Source organism: Sturnira hondurensis, unplaced genomic scaffold (assembly GCF_014824575.4).
Source record: "Sturnira hondurensis isolate 20B ecotype Veracruz unplaced genomic scaffold, ASM1482457v3 Scaffold0017394, whole genome shotgun sequence".
In the NCBI taxonomy this organism is placed as follows: Eukaryota; Metazoa; Chordata; class Mammalia; order Chiroptera; family Phyllostomidae; genus Sturnira; species Sturnira hondurensis.
In genome coordinates this window covers 9,575,313-9,599,182 of record NW_028090025.1, presented here as the reverse complement: position 1 = coordinate 9,599,182, position 23,870 = coordinate 9,575,313, and the positions used below count along the sequence as shown (strand labels likewise).

The following is a 23,870-nucleotide window of genomic DNA, read 5'->3' as shown; positions in this document are numbered from 1 at the left end:
CACTCTCCCTTCACTTCCCCACTGAGCTGAGAGCAGTGAGAGCTCGGAAGGGCTGCCAGGTTTGGGTTTGTGACTTTGCGGCTATCAAACTCCTGTGGAAAGGACAGGATGCAGAATGGGAAATGTTAAGAAGTTTCTAATTAGGGAAAAGTGTCTTACAAACCTGAATTCGCACAACACCACAGTTTCTGGATTCTGATCAGAGTCGGGAGAGCTCAGATTCCTCCCACCACAGAAAAGATGCAGGCCCTCCCACGCAGCCTCTGCCACAGGGCTCGGCTCCTGCGCTGGGATGCGACTCGCTGAAGCAGGAAAAACAAGCTCTGGTGACTTGCAGAGCTTTTCAGAGGTGATCTTTAGAGAAATGATACGTATGTGGAGACTGCATATGTCATTAAAAAGAAAAGGGAAAAAGTCAGAATCCTATGAAAATGTCTTTAATTTTCACCTTCTGGAAATACACTTTTCATTTTTATTTCCATGATACAAAAATGCGGTATCTCCAACAATAATGTATGTGACACAACTCTACTGAAGCAGATCCACGGAACTCTGTCGCTGTTGTGATGTGCTTCAACAAAGGGCCGGCACACGTAGCTTCAGGTCATGACTTCGCACACGCACACACGCACACATACACACAGGCGACCTTGCTCCCAGGCAGCCACACAGAGACCACCTCACTGACACACTGACAAGTGACCACAGCGTACACGTAAAAACAGAAATTAACTTTTTTACTTGTCCCAGAGCAAGAAACTCACATCTTAGGAAAAATAACTCTGAATAAATATGCCCCAAGGCCAAGGCATATGGTAAGCTCCTTTATCGGTACAGATTTTCCTACTGGAAAAATAAGCTTGAAAGCTTCGTATTTTCAGGCAGCTAAGGTGGGAAGCAGAGAGACATAACCGATTTCTCCACTAGGAGACAGTAACCACGTGCTGCGGCCGCCCCAGAATCTGAGCGCGAGGAGATGAAACCTCTTGAAGCAGTAAGGAGTTCAAGCCCGAACTCATGATCACAGCACCCAAGAATGTCAGCTCTTTTTGCATATTTCACAGCTGAACCCCCCACCCCCGCCCCCAAATCAGGTGGATTTCTAAACACACTAATTCATGACAGAAAGGGTTCACATGAGCAAAAAATAACTGGTTATTCACATACACCTTCACAACAGCTTTTATAATTGTGCTGAGTGTCAGCAGACAGTTTACATTAAAAAGGAAAGAAGAAAACCACAGCCGCAAAAATAAAAGCTAAGTTTTTCTCAGGGGACACGCTTGTTTTCAACCCCCTCCCGTAAAACACATTAAGTACAGTATGGCTTCCAAACATGCCGGCTGGGGTCTTTCTCAGCAACAGCACCCGCGATTGGTTTCATCCAGGTCTTGGTTACCACGTGTCAGGAACTTCGAAGAGCTTGGCAGAGCCGTCTGAGACGCTTCCTAGTGGGAAAGGGCAAAACAAGATGAGCAAGGAGAGAGCAGCGCCTGGAGGGGAACGAACGACCAGCCCAGGGCAGAGCAACTGCACAGCGGTAAAGGGGAAAGTCCACAGACAGGTCTTGTCCATGGAGTGCAGTGTCCAGCAAACAGAGTGACACCAGAGACACATCGCACGGAGGACTGATGAGATGTCTCCCTCCCACCCTGGCTGCCTCTGTTTATTTTACTGGCGTTAACATGCGTGCAGACGCTTACCACACCTCCCGGTGGCACACACGCACTGAATTCTTTGCTGGCCACCGTGCTGGGCACTGGCTCTTCAGAAAGGTCCCACGAGATGGTGTAAATACCCACATGTCACAGATGCAAGAAGTTCAGAGAGGCTACATGAGCACCAACGTGCAGAGCTGAGTGATGGGGAACTGAGTCAGGAAAAGGGGTGTTCGTAATGGAAAGCGCAGCAGACCGGGCAATCCAGCCCTGCTGGTGTCCTGCCTTATTTAAGCCGTAACTGAAGGGCTGGCAGGGAAAAGCGGGGAGAGCCAACCCCAGCTGCTAACACTCCAAGATTTCCAAAGGAAAGAGGTCTTCGATGATGCCTGGAATGGAGAGTAACTCTTAAAAAGAGATGGGATCCAGTGTCCCCCCCCAGAGAGAAACTGTGCGGCCAAGTTTGAGTACTGTCAATGACAGGAACGCCTAAAGGTAACAGGATCTAAACACCTAAATAATGGGAGTTTCAGCTAAAACGAGAAGTCCCACTTCTGATCACCTATCAAGATAAAATCCAGAGAGACACAGGATAAGCAGACCGGGAAAGGGGCACTTTGCAGTTTTCATCACTGCTGACCATGCAAGTCTTGGGACCTCAAGAAAGACCACAAGACTTCTCCTGGGAAGTGAAGATGGAGATGAGCCATGCGAAAGAGAGTCACACAATACAGCAATAAAAGGAATAAAGATGGAAAAACAAAACAAAACACAAACACTCCCTTTCCCAGAACCACAAAATACAGCAGATGGTCCATGATAAGAATAACTAGCCTGACCTTCTCGCTCACACATTCAAGCAGTACCTATTGGAAGGGAGGAAAATAAACGTTGATAAGAGCATTTTTATAATTCACCTACCAAAGAAATAGCAGCCACTTGGCCATTATAAAGGTAAAGGCCACAAAGCCAAACACGGGGAACTAAAACAAAGTAGCCAAGAGGGGAAAAAAAGATAAATGGCTAAAAGCAACCCCACTGCCTTACTCACAACAGCACCTGCCATCAGATGGAGGGGAATGTGTGTTAGTTGGAGGGGAATATACAGCACGCCACCACATCACACAGCAAGGGCCTCCAAGAAGAGCGCATGAGAAGTAACGGAAAAAGCTCTGGAGCTGGGCGAGTCTGGCGTGGCCATTTTGTTAGCGGGGTGTCTCTGAGCGCCTCTCACAGCCTCATCTGTCAGGCGGACTGGCTACTGATTTGCGTCACATGGGACTTCTGAGATACAGCAAAGTCACTGGCACAGAGCAAGTTTTTTATGAACATTAGGTCCCTCTCCTTATCAACAAAGTGGCCTAACACTGAACATGGTTCTTCCACAGTAAGCCTACAACATGCACTCAGAGAAATGCCAATTTTCACTGCCTGTAATATGCAGCTGCTGAGAAAGAATGCACATAGAGGAACTGGAACTTCAGGAACCCTCTAAAGGACACCCAGACAAGAGGGGAGCTGGAGGTCACTGCCTGTGTTCTTTCTAGCACTTTCCACAAAGGGAACACTGTAGACTGTCGAAGCATCAGTCTCAGAGCTAGTGGATAACGAGCAATGGTTCCCAGTGAACTCATTTTCACAGCCCTGTTTTACTACAGTGTGCAAAATTATTCAGGAAAATTTTTCTTTTTATTTTTTAAAAAAAGATTGTATGTTTATTTATTACTTTTAGAGAGAGAGGAAGGGAAAGAGGGAGAGAAACATCACTGTGTGGTTGCCTCTCATGTGGCCCCCACTGGAGATCTGGCCCACAATCCAGGCATGTGCCCTGACTGGGAATTGAACTGGCGACCCTTTCACAGCCCACGCTCAATCCACTGAGCTACGCCAACCCAGCCACATCTTTTCTTTTTAAAATAGATACTTGAGGACACCTACCTCTGGCTATGATGGACCCCAATCCATACCCTGTATCACATACAAAGATTAGCTCACAATGGATTGTGCACCCAAATGTAAAACCTGAAACTATAAAACACCTAGGAGGAAAACATAGGAGAAAATCTTTGCAATCTTGAGTCAGACAAAGATTTCTTAAATATGACACCAAAGGCATAATACAAGAAAAAAAAACTGATAGACTGGGTTCCATTAAACTTCTACTACTTGAAAAATACTACTAAGAGAATGAAAAGATGAGTACTAGACATATTGGGGTGATCACTTTGTAAGTTATATAAATGTCTAATGACTATGTTGTACACCTGAAATTAATATAATATTGTGTCAACTTTAACTGAAAAAATTTTAAATGTGGAAATAAAAGAATTCTGTAAAGTACACAGAAAACATTGAGAGAGAGAGAGAGAGAGAGAATGAAAAGAAAAATTTGGAATATTTTGCAAAACATCCAAAAGAGCTTGTATCCAAAATATATAAAGAACTCTGAAAACTCAAGAAAACAAACAACCTAGTGGGGGAAATAGGCAAAAGAAATGAATAGACATTTTACTAAAGGAGGGATATGGACGGCAAATAATCACATAAAGAGATACTTAACATCAATTAGGCATTAGCGAAAGTCAAATCAAAGCAACAGTGAGATACCAGAACGTGCCCATCAGAATTGCTAATACTTGCCAGTGCACAGAGCTACTGGAACCCTCCCTCTCCTGCTGGTAGGAACGCAAATGGTGCAGCTCCTTTGGAAACCAGCACACCAGTCTCTTATGAAGGTAAAAACACACTTGCCACATGACCCAGCAATTCCACTCTTAGGTATTCACTCAAAAGAAGTGAAAATTTAGCTCATTCAAAAGCCTCTACCTAAATGTTTATAGCAGCTTGATTCTTAGTAGCTGAAAACTGGTAACAATCTAAATGCTAACTGGCAAAATGGATAAATAAAGAGCAGTATGTCCATAATACAGAATATTATTCAGCAATAAGGTGGAATGAACCATGAATACATACAACAACATAAACAAATCTCAGATTCATTACACTAAATGAAAGATTCAAAGGTTACCTACTATATCATTCCACTTATATGGTATTCTGAAAAAATATCACATAAGGTGATAAGAAAGCTTATCAGTGGTTGCCAGATCTAGGGGTGGGGTAGAAACTGACTCCGAAGGAGCACGAGAGTCTTCTGGAATGATAGAACTGGTCTGTATCTCAGTAACAGTCGCTGTTAAGTGAGCTGGGAAAAAGCATCAAATTGTACATCTAAAAGTGATGACTTCTATTGTACATACATTATATTTTAACAAAGCTGTCCTGCAAAAGATATTAGAAATGTTGTTTAAAAAACCCAATAAAATATGCCCCGTGTTAGCTGGAGCGTTGCCCTGTGCATGAAAACTGTTGTGGGTTCAATCCCTAGTCAGGGTGCATACAGGAAGCAACTGATAGATGTTCCTCTCTCACACTGCTGTTTCTTTCTCTCTCTCTCAAATCAATTAAAAAAAATCCTTGGGTGATTAAAATTTTTTTCAATCTAACAAAACTTCAATATAAAACATTATGCTGATAATTAAAATTATTTAGCCAAGAGCGCTGGCTGGGTGGCTCAGTTGGCTGGAGCGCCATCCCATACACCAAAAGGTTGCAGGTTTGATCCCCAGTCAGGGTGCATGCTGGTGGGGGAGAGGGTGGGGAGCCAACTGATGTTTCTCTCTCTTCTCCTTCCTCTCTCTCTTAAATTAAACATATCCTTGGGCCCTGGCTGGTGTAGCTCAGTGGATTGAGCACGGGCCTGCGAACCACACAATTGCGATTCGATTCCCAGTCAGGGCACATGCCTGGGTTGCAGGCCAGTTGCCGGTTCCTGGCAGGGGATGCATGAGATGCAACCATACATTGATATTTCTCTCTCTCTCTCTCTCTCTCTCTCTCTCTCTCCTTCCCTTCCCCTCTAAGATAAATAAATAAAATCTTTAAAAAAAACATATCCTTGGGTGAGGATTTTTTAAAAATTTATTTGGCCAACAGTTTTTTTTAATGGACAAAAACAGGATACTTAAATGCGTAGAGCATGATGCCAACAATATATAAAAATGACAGGCAGAGTAAAACACATTAACAGAGTATCAAGTAACTTCCTATTTTTCTTTACTTTACAGATTTTCATAGTGAGCACATTATTTTTATTAACCAAAACAACAAAAGAAATTTAAAAGTGGTCAACACAGTAAGTGATTGCTTCTTCTTACCTTTCCACAAACTAGAGAGGAGAAGGAACTCTGAAAGGTAAGCCATCTCTTCCCTCAGGTGAATCCAAAACAGAATCCACAAACTACATAGTACACTGGAAACACGCTACGGTATCATTTTCTCCAGAGTGGAAATCTGCATTGAGAAAGATCCCTCGGGGTGCCATTTGAACTTTTTAACTAGGAAAGGCTCCAAAGGGCCTGGTGACAGTGTGGTTTCCCACGCCCAGCAGGCAGAGCTGCCCCTGGATGGCTTATGGGGGCCCCAGAGGGTTGCCAGGAGGGCACAAATGTGCTGAGCAAACTGCCGCACAGCACAGCTCACACCTCGTTTCCCACATTCAGTGTGGAAACCACACTCTAACTGAATAACTACAAAGCTCCTCGGGAGGTCACTGGGCCTTCCTAGCCAGATTGCTCAGGTATCGACAGCAACAACTGTAGACCCTGTTTTCTGCAATAGCACGAGGAGACTGCTGTGCTAAGTAGATTCTAAATTTTTATAATAATTAATCAAGACTTCAGTACAACTCACAGTTCTTGGCAAACAGTTAAAGGTCTAATGTGTTGTGTTTTAAATGTAAGGGGGAGAAAGACTCGGAGCAATGTCTCTCTTACACAACAAGACAGTCAACAGGAACAGTCGATGTCTCTTGGTATTCACACCTCCATGGCCGCTGTCTAACAGGGTGCCGATGGAACCTCCAGCTACTGGACTGGCCGTCAGCATGCTGAGAGTAGCCAGTCTGCTCAGCGTCAGGTTACTCCTGTTGGCCCCGCAGGTCAGGCTGGGGTTTCTCCAGGCCCTGGGGGCACCATTCACTTAGTCATCAAAAACAAGTGTGCTGCGGAAGCCCACCTATTAAACGCTGCCTGGGGAACATTTCCCAGAGACAGTTTATTCCAGCATAAATGGCACAGAAAATTGTTTTTCTTTATGTGCCAACAGAGAATGTACCTTGAATCCGCAGAGGAAAAGCAGATAGTACTACCAACCCACACTAATCATAATCAATAGAAAGGGGGACTTACACATTTGCTTCTTGAAAATAGGGTGGAAACAAAGCCTAAGAACAAAATATTACATGTATAGTATGTACATAAAACAGAAGCTTTAAAGGAGAGTGGTCCCTCGGATTTTTACCACATGACTTCCTCATTTGAAAGTCGAGGTTGGTGACTGTTTCTGATCCAGAACAGCTGCCAGAAATGCTCGCCTTTGTACATAAAGAGCCCTCTGCTTCCTCTAAACCTCACGCACTGCAGTGTGTGTGAGGTGTGGGCTCTGGGTCAGACAGCACCCGCCCTACCCCAGCTGTATTCCACTTTGCCAGTTTGTGACTCTTTGAGCCTTGGTTTCCTATAGAAATCGAATATGTATACCTTATTGGGTTTTTATAAGGATTAACAAGGTAACTAAGGCCATTCCCAGTACAATGTCTGGTATTATTATTTAAACTTAGATGGTAATTTGGGTCATTGTGTTATCTAGACAGGGGCCTAATACTCAACTCTTCGTGTACCCTAGATATTTCAACGTATAACTAAGAAAAACGACACTGTTTTGTGTGGTGTTTTTTGAGCCTCTCCTGTCCCAGGATTGCTGTGGTAGATGCCATTCTTTGGTATTACTTTCTGCTACTTCCTCCTTGGAAATGAGAAAATTCCCTAGAGATGAAGCACCACCTTTCATGTTTTTCACGCCTTCTCGGACAGCGCTGGGCACCCGACACACCTCTGGGACTCCCTGAGTACCTGTCAAGACCCTCTCCCCAGAAGAGCCCCGACTTGACAGCTTAGCCCGTCTCTGCAGGACAGACTGTCCACACCGCCCCAAACACTCTAGCGCAGATGCAGCCCACGCCCAGACTAGGCCCTCGCAGTTCCTGGGGTGTGAGAGTGAAACACAGACCCTTCACAGGGGCTGGCCTTTGTACTCTCAGTATTACAGGACTTTATTAAAGTAACTGGGCAAAGTTGGCTGCTTCAACAACTTCACTACCTGATCACTTGACCTACATCCTGCTAATACTATTAGGACTCAACACAACAAACCAACTGAAAAGGGTCCATCACATTTCTGCCTGGGCACTGATGGAAGGTCTTACTCAGTGAGCACGCTCCAGAAGAAAGCCCAATTCTCTCAAGTTCTCTAGTTCAATTAAAAGTTGTCAAGATGTTTCTCTCTTTTTTAGCAGCACTGACAATGAAGTACAAAATCTATCATTTTTTTTAGCTCACATCTTGTAGCAGTGACAGCTTTACTGTCAATGGAAGAGGGAAAAAAACCCTATTTTAATGATGATATTATAAATTCAAAATCCCAAATAACTCATATAAAGTTTTCACTTAAAATGATGAAAGTTATAAAAGGAGCTAATCTATTAATGCAGCCTATTATTAGGTATTTTAATTTTAATACCTTTAAGATATGCTGAGATAGAAGGTAAAAACTGAAATCTTGTCCCTGACAAGTAACAGATAAGCTGAAAAAGTCAAAAGAGAATGAGATATGAAGGAAAGGATGCTCAGGGTGATCTCTAAGAGTTACACGAACATTTAATATTTAACATGTTGGGCAAACGCAACTGGCAGTGGTAACAAGGTGTCACAGATGAAGACTCAAGGTATGTTACAGATTAAAAACTTCTCCAATATTTATTTTAAGGAAAGAAAGGGAGGCAAGTAAAAGGAGATACGCCCATTCAAAAAGAGAGTTCAAATATACAATCCAGGTTTCAAATAAGAGTTTAAAGTTTTCATTTAAGTAAGTTCTCAGCAGACTGTACAAAAAGCTTATGTGACATTTTGCTGCTTTTCTGATTTCATTATCAATGAGATGCAGAAAACTCCTTACAGTTAGACTGGCCCACATGCAAAAAAAAAGGAATTAACTGAAACACAAGTTCCTAGCTTGGGTATGAGTCAAGTTCCACTGCTTTACTACCTTCAACGTGACTATTGGTTCCACTGAACATTCTGCTGAGCATGGCAACTGTCAGGATGTAAGAAGTACAGGGAAGGAATACTGGCGGCTAGGTGGTGCCCCTCTTATCCAGAGCAGACAATACATAACTGTGCTTCCAAGCACCGGCTTTCTTATAGGACAGAATCAAGGGCTCTAGGACCTTGAGCAAGTCAGGCAATCCTTTAGGTCTCTGTTTTCTTAATGTAAATCGGCCCACAATGACTACCTCAGATATTCAAATGAAAGAATTTCTGACTTCCGGCCAAGATGAAGGGGTAGGCAGACATACCGTGCCTCCTTGCATAACCAGAAGAACAAAAAATTTAAAAACAAAAAACAACCAGAACAGCCAGAAAATCAAACTGTATGGAAGTCTGACAACCACGGAATTAAAGAAGAAAAATTCATCCAAACCAGTAGGAGGGGCAGCGATGGGCAGCTGGGGTGGAGAGGACTCATGGCAAGGTAGCTACCAGGGAGCCAGGCAATGTGGTAGCTGGCAGGAGGGCAGTCCCACATTTGTGTGTAGATAAATTGGGAGGAACAACTGGGGAGTGAGATGGATCTTGCAGGCCAAGGTTCCAGTGCAGGAAAAATAAAGCCTCAAAACCTCTGATTGAAAAACCTGTGGCGGTTGCAGTGGCAGGAGAAAGTCCCAGCCTCACAGGAGAATTTGTTGGAGAGTCCCACAAGGTCCTAGAAGGTAAACAAACCCACCCACCCAAAAATCAGCACCAGAAGGGCCTAATTTGCTTGGGGGTAGTGGAGGAAATGATTGAAAGCCTGACAGAGACCTGAGTAAGTGGCACTGTTCCCTCTCAGACCCCTCCCCCACATACAGCACTACAATGCAACCACATGGATTGCTCTGCCCTGATGAATACCTAAGGCTCCACCCCTTACTATGTAACTGGTATTACATAGTAATACCAGGCCTGCAGAGACAAAATATGGCTCAAATGAAAGAAGAGATCAAAGCTCCAGAAAAAATACAACTAAGAGATGAAGAGATAGCAACCTATCTGATCCACATTTCAAAACACTAGTAATCAGGATGCTCACAGAAATGGTTAAGTATAGTTGCAAAATACAGGAAAAAGTGAAGGCTATGAAAAGTGAATGAAAGAAAAATGCACAGGGTACCAACAGTGATGGGAAGGAAAATGAGACACACACACATAGTTTGGAGCAGAAGGAAGAAAGAAACATTCAACCAGAAGAGAATGAAGAAACATAAATTCGAAAAAATGAGGAGAGGCTTAGGAACCTCTGGGAAAACTTTAAACTTTTCAACATGTGAATCATAGGGGTGCCAGAAAGAGAAAAGGAAGAGCATGAAGTTGAAAACTTATTTGAAAAAACAATGGAGAACTCTCCTAATCTGGCAAAGGAAATAGACTTCCAGGAAGTCCAGGAAGCTCAGAGAGTCCCAACAAAGTTGGACCCAAGGAAGCACACACCAAGGCACATCATAATTACATTACTCAAAATTAAAGATAAGGACAAAATCTAAAAGCAGCAAGAAAAAAGGAGACAGTCACCTACGAAGGAGTTCCCATAAGACTATCAGTTGATTTCTCAAAAGAAACCTTATAAGCAAGAAGGAGCTAGAATGAAGTATTCCAAGTCACGAAAGGCAAGGACGTACTACATACATCCAAGATTGCTCTATCCAGAAAAGCTTTCATTTAGAATGGAAGGGCAGATAAAGTACTTCCCAGATAAGGTCAAGTTAAAGGAGTTCATCATCACCAAGCCCTTACTATATGAAATGTTAAAGCGATTTATCTAAGGAAAAGAAAAGATCAAAAGCTATGAACAGTAAAATGACAACAAACACAACTATCAACAACTGAATCTAAAAAAAAAAAAAAAAAGCAAAAGCCAACTAAGCAAACAACTAGAACAGGAACAGAATCAGAAATGGAGACCACATGGAGGGTTATCAGCAGGGAAGGGGAGGGGGGATATGGAGAAGGGGAAAGGGAATAAGAGCCATAAGTGGTAGGTACAAAATAGACAGGGGGAGGTTAAGAATAGTATGGGAAATGGAGAAGCCAAAGAACTTACATGTATGACCCATGGACATGAACTAAGGGAGGGGGAAAATGTTGGGGAGGTATAAGGCAGAGGGGAATAAAAGGGGGGTAATGGGACAAGTGTAATAGCATAATCAATAAAATACATTAAAAAAAGAATTTCTGTTAAGCATTAGGTGTCCCTGCAGATCCTTGGCAAACATTGTCAGGGGCTGTAATTACTGTCACCTTGACTGCTTCCTCACCAGGTTATGGCTGGATGTTGACAGGCAAGCCCCTTCCTCCCTCGCACTCCAGCCCTCTATACAGTCTGGTACGGCGGGCTGGGTTAGGCCATGAACCCTCTAGAGCATAAATGGGTGACAGGACATGAGTTTTGGCTTCAGGTGGGCTGGGGCTCACCTCTGGGTCTGCTGCTGACTAGTAGCTACATGGACCTGCATGTGTTTCCCACCTCCCTGAGCCCAGACGCCTGAATCACTAAAATGAGGACAGTAATTTCCTATGTCTGGGCTGTTGTGAGATGAAGTTAAATAAGGGCAGAAAAAGACTCCTATGACAGCATCCAGCACATAGTAAGCTCTCAACATGTGCTAATTTCCTGTTTCCTTTGCTCCTTATATAATTCTGCTTATGAGAGAAATCCAGGCTGCCTGGGTTTTCGTGGGAACAGTGAAAACTGCTGCTGAAAATAGCATGTGTAGGAGTAGGCCTCTGTGCAAACTTAAATGTACATTTAAAATACAGGGGCTACTTTAAACACATCAGCAAAACCTCCAAACCATGGAGAAGGCAGAGAAGGTACCAAATGGACTAACCATCAAGCCCCCCCACCAACTCCCCTTCTCTGTTGAGCCATGGCTTTTAAGGGATTCCTCAAATTACTTAAACTGGTCCTAACAACATCTGGTCTGTGGACCAAGACATGGGCCTTGCCACCAGCTGAAGCCCTGCTGTGATTTCTCCCACAAACTATGCATTTCTGGAACACTGAAGAGTACACGACTCTAGAACTTTAGAAAGAGCCAATCCAAACCTGCTGGAGAACGGTCCTTCTTCATTCTTTTAAATTTCTTAGTCTTTTTCCTTCTTTCCGGGGGAGATTCTGCACAGGAATCTGTCTGCTCAAGTTCAAGGTCAGATATTTCTTCCGATACTCTGGCCTCTGAGCCAGTGTCTGCTTGACTGGGACTCAGACTTCTCTTTCTCCCTGAGCTGGTGCCTGTAAGACTGAAATGCAAACAGTGAAACAACATGAAAGGTGTTAATAGTAACAGGAAGACTAGCTTATAAGAATATCTTAATATTGTTAATTCTATTAACACTTAACTAGCAATAAAAAATATGGCAGTTGCTGCTTGTATATTCAAGTTAAGACCTTATTTTGAACTGAAGTCTAAAAGTTTACCCATGAAAAGCTTATTCAGAAGAAAGTTCTGCATTATGCTTGTGTAGAGCTATATACAAATCTAAGCTGTTTCTAGTGCTTAAAGAACAAATTTTTAAAGAAAACCCCTGGTGTCTATTTTGGTAGAGCTACCACGACAAAACAAGTCTTGATGACATTACGTCAGAAGCTAGCACTGTCCCCTTCAGGACTACCTAATAGGCACAGAGCAGGACACAAGGAACTCTGAGCCTGTTAGCACACTGCTCACACACCTGAACATGCTCCCAGGGCGCGCCCTGCCTTCCCCATCCTCTTCTATTCCGAAAGGTGCTAAATGCATAATTAAACCTGGCTTCATTTTTAAAGCTTTATAGGATTTGACATGTTGAATTAAATCAGATCATATGTCCCAATTTTTCCTTAGGAAAATATGTTCCCTGAATTATAACTTTATAAAAACAGAGACCACATGACCAGTATGAATCCTGTCTCTTCTAAATGGGTCTTACAAATAGATTTTTATTACATCCCCACCCCCCAGTTACAAAAAGCTTAAAAAAATCAAGTCATTCCACCTTCCACATTCTCCTACCTAAGCCTCCCCTAGGAAATGAGTATTTTTCAATGTTACATGTATTAAAAACAACAATGACAACGACAACACTCTGACTACTGAATTACGTGGTATTCTGGTCAAGACTGTAGAACCTGAATGTAATCATGAAGAAACATCACACAAACCCAAATGAAAAGTATCTCATTGAAAAAAGTGTGTGGCAGGACTGATGTCCTTCAGAAATGTCATAAAGAAAGAGACACGAGAGCTACAGGGAACATATGATAACAACTGAATCTTATCCCAGAGGGGGAAAAGCTATAAAGACAATATTAGGTCAAATAATAAAACAGATATAAACAGTAAATTAAATATTAGATCAATGTTAAATTGCCAAGGTTGATAACTGTACTATAGTTATATTACAGAATATCCTTATTTAGAGTATTTGGGGATTAAAGGACCACGATGTACCAAACTTCCTCTCAAATGACTCAGAAAAAAGTAATAGTGTTGGTGGAGGGGTGGGGATGGGAGGGGGAAGGAGAGAGAAAAGTGAAAGGGGGGAGAGAACGAAATACAGAGTGGGTGCACAGAGTAAGCCCCCCACTTAACGATGTCTATAGGTTCTACAACTTTAAGCAAACTGACATATTGTGAAACCAATTTTACCATAGGCTAACTGATATAAATACAAGTTAAGTTCCAATAGCCTCTCATCAACGTTATAATAAAACAACATTGAAAGAAATGATGAGGACCTGCTATATACAGACAGAGAGAGGGAGGGGGAAAGAAGGAAGAGAACATGTGTATAGAAAGCAAAAAAAAAATGGAGCAAAGTGTTAACAATAGGTGAACCTGGATAATGTGTGTGTGTGTGTGTGTGCGTGTGTGTGCTACCTTTATAAGACTGTTAGATAGGACAAGGGTCTCAATGTCTGGACAGCTCTAAATGTTATTCTTGCCAAATGTTAAAATGCAGTATTTTACAGCTGCAGCAATAAACAGGATGAGCTTGAGAGGATCTCAGCCAGGTAAGTGTAGTAAACTGAAAAGAACTGACCAAATAGTGCATATAGACATTTCCTTCAAAACCTTCCTTCAAAGGCCCAGAGCCTTGAATATGAACCCCTTCCTCCTTTATTTGCTGCAAGTAAATAAAACTATCTTGTGTCAACATCTTGAATGTAGCACCCAAAGCAATGAACTCCTTGAGGTCGGTAACAATATTTGGGTGACTTTTTTGAAATTTGAAATTATTTTAAAAAAGTAAAAGAATTTGGGAAACATGATGTATAACAAATAAGTTAAAGTAAATTTCATTGAATATCTTCTGATATGTACTATGACATCATCCAGGACTGAAGTGTGTGTGTTTATACATAACTAATAAATATACTGCCAACCTATAAATAAAAGGAAGAGAATGCCTGGGCCATTGTACAACTGAATGCCTCACCAGCCACCCTGGCTCACACCCTTGAAGCCAGCCACCTGTCCCTGAGTCCTACCCCTTCAGAGAAATGCACCCCTCATTATTGATCAGCATTCCACCAACTTAGCAAGTGTCTCCCTGGGCCACCCCAACAGCCTCCAGTCCTGCCCATTTTGTTTCTGTCCACCACCAGTCCAGCTCTTTCCTCACCCGCCATTACTGTGGGCCTTCCCTACTGTGCCCCAGACTCAAAACAGGATCCTAATTGGCTCAGCTCTCCCTCTCCTCTTCTTTCTAGTCTCTTTCCCCTTGAGAGCCATTCCTTCCAATGTTGCCAAACTTCTTTCAAAGCAGAAATTTCATCAAGATGTTCCTACCTCAAAAACTTCTATGGCTCTTCACTACAAAACTAAATTTAAACTGCCTGGCATACCACCCAGGAATCGCTGTCCTCTGGATCTCAACCTGCTTTTCTAGCCCTATCTTCCACTAGGCAGTTGAGCTGCAAAGACAATATGCATCGCCCTTAATGAATCCCATGACATGCGCCTTCCCATATGATCACCATCCCTTTAGAGAGCTTATCCGTCTCTGCACACCCTGTATTCCCCATTTCAGTGTTGCTGTTTGTGCCAGGACCCTACTGCTCATTTCTTCCTGCTCAAATACCACTAGCCTTGAAAATGTCCCCCAGTTCCGCCTGGTGTTCCTCTCCTTCCCTGCTCCCCATAACACTTGGTTTGTCTGTCTCAAGGGGCATTTAAGTCATCCATCATTATTTATAATAAATAAAAATGGGGAACAGTGCAGGTACCCACCAACAGGAGAATGAAGAAACAAACTGTGGTACACAGATACAAAGCAATACAAGGCAGCAATAGCAGTAAGAACTACTGAAATTCGTAAAAACATAGATGAACACATTCTAAGTGAATAAAGCCTTAGTAGAAAAGAGTGTGTATTTCATAATTCATTTATATGAAATTCCAGAAATGCTTAAACTAATCTATGGAAAAAACTCGGAAGACTGACGGGGTAAGGGAGGGGCAGATAGAGCTTGCTTGGGGAACACAAGGGAACATTTTCTGAGGTGATGTTAATGCTATTTCTTTATAGGAATATGCTTTTGTCAAACATTAGGTGGATATGCTCTAAACATGGGATTGATTCTTTCATTTTAGCATTAATTGTCAAATAATGATTTTGTAGGCAACAGCTGGAACACAGTTTTTACCCTAACCATAGGTTACTGCGGTATTTTTGCCCAACCAGGCCCATGAATCTGTAAGTTCCCTCTACACAAACATCTGCGTCTACACTTTAGAGACTACGCTACAATACAACCTCGCCTCTGGAAGGTTCTTGTTTTTATATAACTTGTAAGATTACAAAGCATTTTCATAAACATTTTCTGTTATTTTGGAATATATTTCTTAGTTCCTAGTCTGTAGTTTGTGCTCTCAAATAAGAATCCTTTCTAGGAAGCGCTATTATTCATGGGATATCCTGCCTGAGAAAGCCTTCAGATGTGTCTGAAATGGAATACATTTCATGTTTGCATACAGTGACAATGAACAAGTGACAATGACAATACCCACTAAAAAGCGCCCCTGGTGGCTCACTGGGATCAGATTTTAAAAAACAAAGCCTAGCAGCTATTTCTGTACAGGGAGCTGTCACGCAAAATGCATGCCACAGAAAAGTCTGTAGTGAACTGCCTGCCCGCTCTGTACCGCCCTTATGAGGTCTGCCTTCTGAGCCAGCCCTTATAAAGTTGTTCCTGGAATCCTATTTCAACCAGTAGGACTGAGGCTTTCCCCACCAATCAAAACTACACAGCTTTATCTCCATCAACATCTTCACTGACCAACCGGAGCAGCTCCTTTCTGACCAATCAGGAAAGTGGTTTTTGTGGTTTTTTTTTCACCAATCAAACTGCCAAAACTTCGAGTCCTCACCTGTATAAGAACAGACCAATCAGTGACCAGGGCTGAGGACTTCTGTCTATATAAGCCACCTGCCCTCTGATTCTGAAAGTCCACTTTCCCTTTCCACTAATGACTTTCCCTACAGCTGTGGTGTTTGAGCTCTTTTGTACTGAAAAAGTTTCCTTTTTCACTGCACCCCAAATTAGGGATTCCTGTTTTGTTGAATTGGCACCAAAGGCCATAAATTAACAATATGTATTTATATATGTATGTAATACCCACACCAACATAACTATCTCCTCAACTAACTCTCATGAAAATAAAAGCTATGATTATATCATACATAGTTTAAGTGTTTTACATGAAAAAGAGTTTTTATTAGCCCTGGCTGGTGTGGCTCAGTGGATTGAGTGCTGGACTGTGAAGCAAAGGGTTGTCAGTTCGATTCCTAGTCGGCACACGCCTGGGTTGCAGGCCTGGTCCCCCATATGGGGCACATGAGAGGCAACCACATATTGATGTTTTTCTCCTCTTTTTCCCTCCCTGCCCCTCTCTCTAAAAATAACTAAATAAAATCTTAAAGTGTTTTCGTTATACATTGAAAACCAGATATATGAAGTACTACCTTTAAAGTTTTAAATGTTTTTTTTTAATCCTCACCCGAGAACATTTTTTCATTGCTTTTAGAGAGAGAAGGGGGAGAGGGAGGGAGACACATTGATGTGAGAAAGCAACAACAATTGGTTACCTTCTCATACATGCCCCAACTGCAGACCAAACCCGCATCCTGGACATGTGCCGTCCACGGACTCAAATCCATGACCCTTCAGTCTACAGGGCAATGCTCTAACCAACTGAACACCACCAGCCAGGGCTAAAATTTATTTACTGTATTTTGCAGTGTACAATGTGCTCCCACGTATAATGTGCACCCACGTTTTTGACCCAAACTTTTCAGGAAGAAAACCTTTCATTTTAATTTTTAACTAATTTTTAAAATTTATATTTAGATACTTGTTTTTTATATTATAAAGAAATTTTAGCATTTCTTTTTTAACATATAATGGTAAAATAAATTTTACGTAACAAATAATTACAAAACCAGAGTCACACTTCCGATGTGTAATGTGCCATCCTTATTTTTCCCTCAAAAATTCAGGCAAAAAGTACACATTGTACATGGTACAATATGGTATTTATACACTTTAAAGATACAGTTCTTTGTGGGGGTGCCTATGTATTATGTATTGATATTCCCTCTCTTGTGCATGAAACAGAGACAGACAGAGGGAGAGAGAGAGAGAGAGATATTCCTATATGGATTGATTTCAAAGGTCAAAAGTCAAAATGAGATCAGGCAAAAACAACCTCCCATCAGTCTTGAGCTTATTTTGTATGCAAAATTATAATGCATGAAGTAAGCCATTTTATAAGGAATATGAAGAACACATTTAAATCCACTGAAGAAATGGTGACTAATTAAAAAATAAAATGTGTCAGACACAATTTGGTATGTCAAAATTGAACATTAAACCTTGATTAGTATTTATACAGGGGATGCAAATGATAAGGCATCCTGGTTATAATGAAAATTAGGTCAAACTTAGAATTTTGCTGTAAGATATTATGAACAAAGCAGCAACTACATACAACGTCTGCAAAATTCTCCATTAACTTCTTCCTTTTAGTAGAAAAACTGTGCTAATAGAAAGGTCACATTCACAATCTCCTTGTGTAAAACCACAAAAATATGATTTCCTTCCTCTATTTTAAATTAGAGTACTATTTGCAAGCAATAAAGTTCATTTATTTTAAGTGTACAGTTTGGTTAATTTGAGGAATTGCACATAATCATGTATGCACTACAACAATGAAGACACAGAACAAAATAAGCCAGGTGTTGAAGGATAAATACCATATGATCTCATCTTTAACAGGAAGCTAAACAACAAAACAAATAAGCAAGCAAAATATTACCAAAGACACTGAAAGAGAGAACAGGGGGACAGTGACCAGAGGGGAGAGGGGAGGGCTCTTCAAGGGAAATAGGGGAGGGATTTAGAGGAACAAATATAAAGGACACATGGACAACAACTAAGAAGGGTGGAAATGGGAGGGGGCGGAGCACGGGGTGGTGGTGGGATGAGATGGTAGTAATAGACAGAAAACTGTACTTGAAAAATAATAAAATAAATTTTAAAAAAAGAGAAGACACAGAACAGTTCTCTTTCTCTAAAAAGATTCCTGTGGGCCGTGGCTGGGTGGCTCAGCTGGCTGGAGTATCATCCCATGCACTAAAAGGATGAGGGCTCAATTCCCAAGCAGGTCAGGTGCCTAAGTTGCAGGTTTAATTGCTGGTTGGGGCACATATTGGAGGCATGGAAACGTATCCTTGGGTGAGGATTTTTTTTAAGTGTTTTTAAAAAAAGATTCCTTGTGCTACTCTGTGCTCAATCCTTTTCCCAGCAAGTATAAACCTTCTTGAGGTCCCTATAGTTTTGCTTTTTCTAGTTTATACAAATGAAATCATACAGATTTAGCCTTTTCTGTTTAACTCTCACTTAGCATAATACTCTGAGAACTAGTCACTAGCTAGAAGCATTGGCATTTCATTGCTTTGATTACTGAGTGGTAGTATTCTTTCATAGTATACCTATACCAAAATTCATTTACCAGTTGACGGACATTTAGTCTCCTTCCAATTTTTTGCTATTAAAAGTAGCAATACTATGAACTTTTGCAAAAAAGCTTTTCTGAGTTGTTTTCAAACCATGGAAAAATACACACAACATAAAATTTATTATCTTAACCATTTTTAAGTGCGTAGTTAGGTGCTATTAAGTACATTTATATTGTTGTGCAACCATCACCTCCATCCACCTCTAGAACTCTTTCCATCTTGCAAAACTTAAACTCTATGGGTATCAAAATGTAACTCCCCACTCCCCTCCCCTAACCTCTGGCAACTACCATTCCACTTTCTGTCTCTATGGTTTTGACTACTCTGGGTATCTCCTATAACTGGAGTCACACAGTATGTCTTTTTGGACTGACTTATTTCCTTAACACAATGTCAAGCAAGGTTCATCCATGTTTCATGTATCAGATTTTCCTTCTTTTTAGGGTTGAATAATATTCCATTGTATGGACATACCACATTTTGCTGATACATTCATCCATCTGTCAATGTACGCTTGGGTTGCTTCCACATTTTAGCTACTGTGAATAATGCTATGAGCATGACATGTACAAATATCTATGGGGAGGAAGAGATTTTCTACACTTCTAGGTTCTTCCAGCTAGTCTAATAATGAATTGACAAGAGATAGATCAACAAGAAAAAGATAACCAAATGTATATATGGGAACCCCACACATTTGAGAGTCAGAAACCCCACATACATGAGAGGTTCACATACCTCTCATGAGGTACATAGAGCATCTTGAGCCAAGAAATGAGGTAAGGTATCTGGAGCTTTACAGGGAAGGAGGGCAATTCATAGGACAGTAAAAGCAGATGTTTAGTAATTATAAATTCTGTCTGCCCTATAGATAGGTCATAAAAACTTACTTCTGGTGATAATTTATTATGGGCATGGATGGCCCCAATTTAAATTCTTTAATGGGGAGCTAAAATCTGTCTTGGGTCTGCAGGGTCTCAATTGCCTTCAGCGCAAGATAATCCACATGCCAAGACAGCACATTTTGAAGAGGCTTGTTCTGAAAGTCCTTCATATCTCCTCAAGACCTACTTTCAATTCTTTTGGGTACTGACCAAGAAGAAGAATTGTTGGATCATATGATATATCTATTTTTAGTTTTTTGAGGAATCATGATTCTGTTTTTCAAAGCAGCTGTACCATTTTACATTCCTACCAATAATGCACAAAGTTCAAATTTCTCCACATCCGTGGCAACTTTTTTTTTAAACTGTGGCCATCCTAATGGGTGTGAGGTGATGTCTCCTTGTGGTTTTGATTTGCATTTCCCTGATAACTAGTGATACTGAGCATCTTTTCACGTGCTTATTGGCTATTTGCATAACTTCTCTAGAGAAACATATAGATGAGTTCTTTGCCCGTTTTTGAATCAGGTTGGTTTTGTTGTTGAGTTTCAGAAATTCTCTATATACGCTAGATATCATCCCTTCACAGATGTATGATCTGAAAATATTTCCCCCATTCTGCAGATTGCCTTTTCACTCTGTTAACAGCGTCTTTTGGTGCTCTAAACTTCTTAATTTTTATGAAGTCTCATCTATTCTTTCTTTCATTGCCTGTGCCTTTGGCATCATTGAAAGAAATCAATGCCAAATTCAACACTGTGAAGTTTCTCCTTTGCTATCTTCTATAAGTTTTATAATCTTAGCTTTTACATTTAGGTTTTTGATCCAGTTTAATTTTTATATATGGTATTAGGCAAGGGTCCAACTTCACTCTTTTGCATGTGGGTACCCAGGTAATCCAATTTAGTGAAATGATTGTACTTTCCCCAATGAATGGTCTTGGCACCTTGTCAAAAATCACCTGCCCAGGATTTCCAGCCAAGATGGAGGTGTAGGTGGAAATACTGTACCTCCTTGCACAACCAAATTTAAGGACAAAAAAGATTTAGAAACAAAAACACAACCAAAACAGACAGATAATTGAACTGTACCAAAGTCTGACAGCAACGAACCATTCAACCAGACAGGTAAGAGGGGCGGAGTTGGTGGCCAGCAGAAAGGGGTCCAGGCAGGAAAAGGCAGTGATTAGCCAACCAGGCACAGGGATGAAACAAGCAAACCTAGTAAGGCTGGCTGGCTGACCGTGGGCACACATTTGCACGCAGATAAACCAGGCAGGTTTAAAAACGGTCAGTGAGACAGATCACGCAAACCAAGGCCCCAGCGCCAGGAAATAAAGCCTAAAAGCACTGAAAAACTTTCGGGGGTTGAGGTGCTGGGAGAGGTGCCCAGTCTCACAGGAGAGTTTCTTGGGGAGACACACAGGGTCCTAGAACGTACACAAGCTCACACACCCAGGAACCAGCACCAGAAGGGCCCAATTTGCTTGTGGGAAGCAGCAGAGGGGACTGAAATCCAAGAGAGAGCCCAAAATATGCCACTGCTCCCTCTCTGACCCTGCCACCAGTCACAACCCAGGAACTAGGTAGACCGGCCCTGATGAACACCTAAGGCTCCGCCCATCACACGTGATAGGCACAACCACACCGAAACATTATGGCTCAAGCGGAAGAACAGCTCAGAGCCCCAGAGCCAATACCTTTAAGTATTGGACCAAGAGATAGCCAACCTATCAGATGCACAGTTCAAAATATTGGTGGTCAGACCAAAATAAACTCAAGGTGGATAAAAGACTTAAATATAAGTCGTGAAACCATTAAAGTTCTAGAGGAGAACAGTGGCAGGAAAATCTCAGATATTTCATGCAGCAACATTTTTACTGATATGTCCTCTAGAGCAAGGGACATAAAAGAAAGAATAAACAAATGGAATCTCATCAAAATTAAAAGCTTCTGCATGGCTAAAGAAAACAGTATTAAAATAAAAAGAGAACCAACTGTATGGGAAAACATATTTGCCAATGATACCTCAGATAAAGGCTTAATCTCCAAAATATACAAAGAACTTACATGACTCCACTCTAAGAAGACGAGCAAGCCAATTAAAAAATGGGCAAAGGACTTGAACAGACACTTGTCCAAGGAGGACAGAGGATCCAGAGTCACACGAAAAGATGCTCAATATCGCTAGCTATCAGAGAGATGCAAATTAAAACCACAGTGAGATGCCACTTCACACGGGTCAGAATGGCTATCATAAACAAAGCAACAAACAACAAATGTTGGAAAGGTTGTGGGGAAAAGGGGACCCTAGCTCACTGCTGGTGAGATTGCAGACTGGTACAACCATATGGAAAACAGTATGGAATTTTCTAAGAAAACTAAAAATGAATATGCCTTTTTAAAAAGGTTTTATTTATTTATCTTTAGAGAGGAAGGGAAGGAGAGAAGGAGAGAAATATCAATGTATGCTTGCCTCTCGTGAGTTCCCTGCTGGGAACTGGCCTGCAACCCAGGCATGTGCCCTGACTGGGAATTGAACCGCTATTGTGTGGTTCACAGGCCCGTGCTCAATCCACTGAGCTACACCAGCCAGGGCTGAATATGCCTTTTGACCCAGCAATTCCACTGCTAGGAGTAGATCCCAAGAACCCTGAAACACCAGTCCAAAAGAACCTATGCACCCCAATGTTCATAGCAGCACAATTTACAATAGCCAACAGTTGGAAGCAACCTAGGTGCCCGTCAGTAAATGAATGAATCCAAAAACTATGGTACATTTACACAATGAAATTCTATGCAGCAGAAAGAAAGGAGGAGCTACTACCCTTTGCAACAGCATGGATGGAAGTGGAAAGCATTATGCTGAGTGAAATAAGCCAGGCGGTGAAAGATAAATATCATATGATCTCACCTTTACCAGGAAACTAAACAACAAAACAAACAAGCAAGTAAAATATAACCAAAGAAACTGAAATGCAGAACAGGCTGACAGGGATCAGAGGGGAGAGGGGAGGGGATTTGGGGGGAAAGGGGGAAGGATTCACAGGAACAGGTATAAAGTACACATGGACAAAAACTAACGGGGGTGGAAATGGGAGAGAGGTGGGGAGCAGGGGGGGTGGGTGGGCTGGGATGGGAGTAAAAGACAGAAAACTATACTTGAACAATAATTAAATTAAAAAAATAACACTTAAAAAAACACTGGTGATCAGGATGCTCACAGAACTGGTTGATTTTAGTTGCAAATTAGATGAAAAAATGAAGGCTATACTAAGTGAAATGAAATGCACAGGAAACCAATAGTGATGGAAACAAAACTGGGACTCAAATCAATGGAGTGGAAGGAAGGAAGGAAGAAACAAGAATTCAAAAAAATGAGGAGAGGCTTAGGAACCTCAGGATATCTTTAAACGTTCCAACATCCGAATTATAGGGATACCAGAAGGGGAAGAGGAAGAGCAACAAATGGAAAACTTATTTGAATAAATAATAAAGGAGAACTTCCCCAATCTGGCAAAGGAAATAGACTTCCAGGAAATCCAGGATGCTCTGAGAGTCCCAAAGAAGGTGGACCCAAAGAAGGCACACCAAGGCACATCATAATTGCATTACCCAAGATTAAAATAAAGGAGAGAATTCTAGAAGCAGCAAGAGATAAGGGGACAGTCACTTACAAAGGAGTTCCTATCAGACTATCAGCTGGTTTCTCAAAAGAGACTTTACAGGCAAGAAGGGGCTGGAAAGAAGTATTCCAAGTCATGAAATCCAAAGACCTAAATCTAAGATTGCTCTATTGAGCAAAACTCTCATTTAGAATGGAAGTGCAGATAAAGTACTTCTCAGATACAGCCAAGTTCAAAGAGTTCATCATCACCAAGCCCTTATATGAAATGTTAAAGGAACTTATCTAAGAAAAATATAAAAAATATGAACAGTGAAAGGACAGCAAACTCACAGTTATTAACAACCACACCTAAAACAAAAGCAAACTAAGTGGACAGCTAGATCAGGAGTGGAGCCACAGAAATGGAGATCACATGGAGGGTTAGCAACTGGGGAGTGGGAGGAGGAGAAGGGGGGAGAAGGTACAGAGAGTAAGTAGCATAGACG

The 23,870-nt window shown here is 41.6% G+C and overlaps 1 protein-coding gene across 1 annotated transcript in view; it reads right to left on the bottom strand.

Moving 5' to 3' along the window:
* Positions 1-716: 716 nt before the first annotated feature.
* PARN (poly(A)-specific ribonuclease) overlaps positions 717-23,870 on the bottom strand; it is a 181,235-nt gene continuing 158,081 nt past the window's right edge. Inside the window, exons 23-24 of the mRNA XM_037067778.1 lie at positions 11,919-12,112; positions 717-1,448 (exon numbers count right to left, since the gene is read on the bottom strand). Coding sequence (XP_036923673.1) covers positions 1,396-1,448; positions 11,919-12,112 — 247 coding nt within the window. The 3' untranslated portion in view covers positions 717-1,395. The remainder of the gene's footprint in view (positions 1,449-11,918; positions 12,113-23,870) is intronic.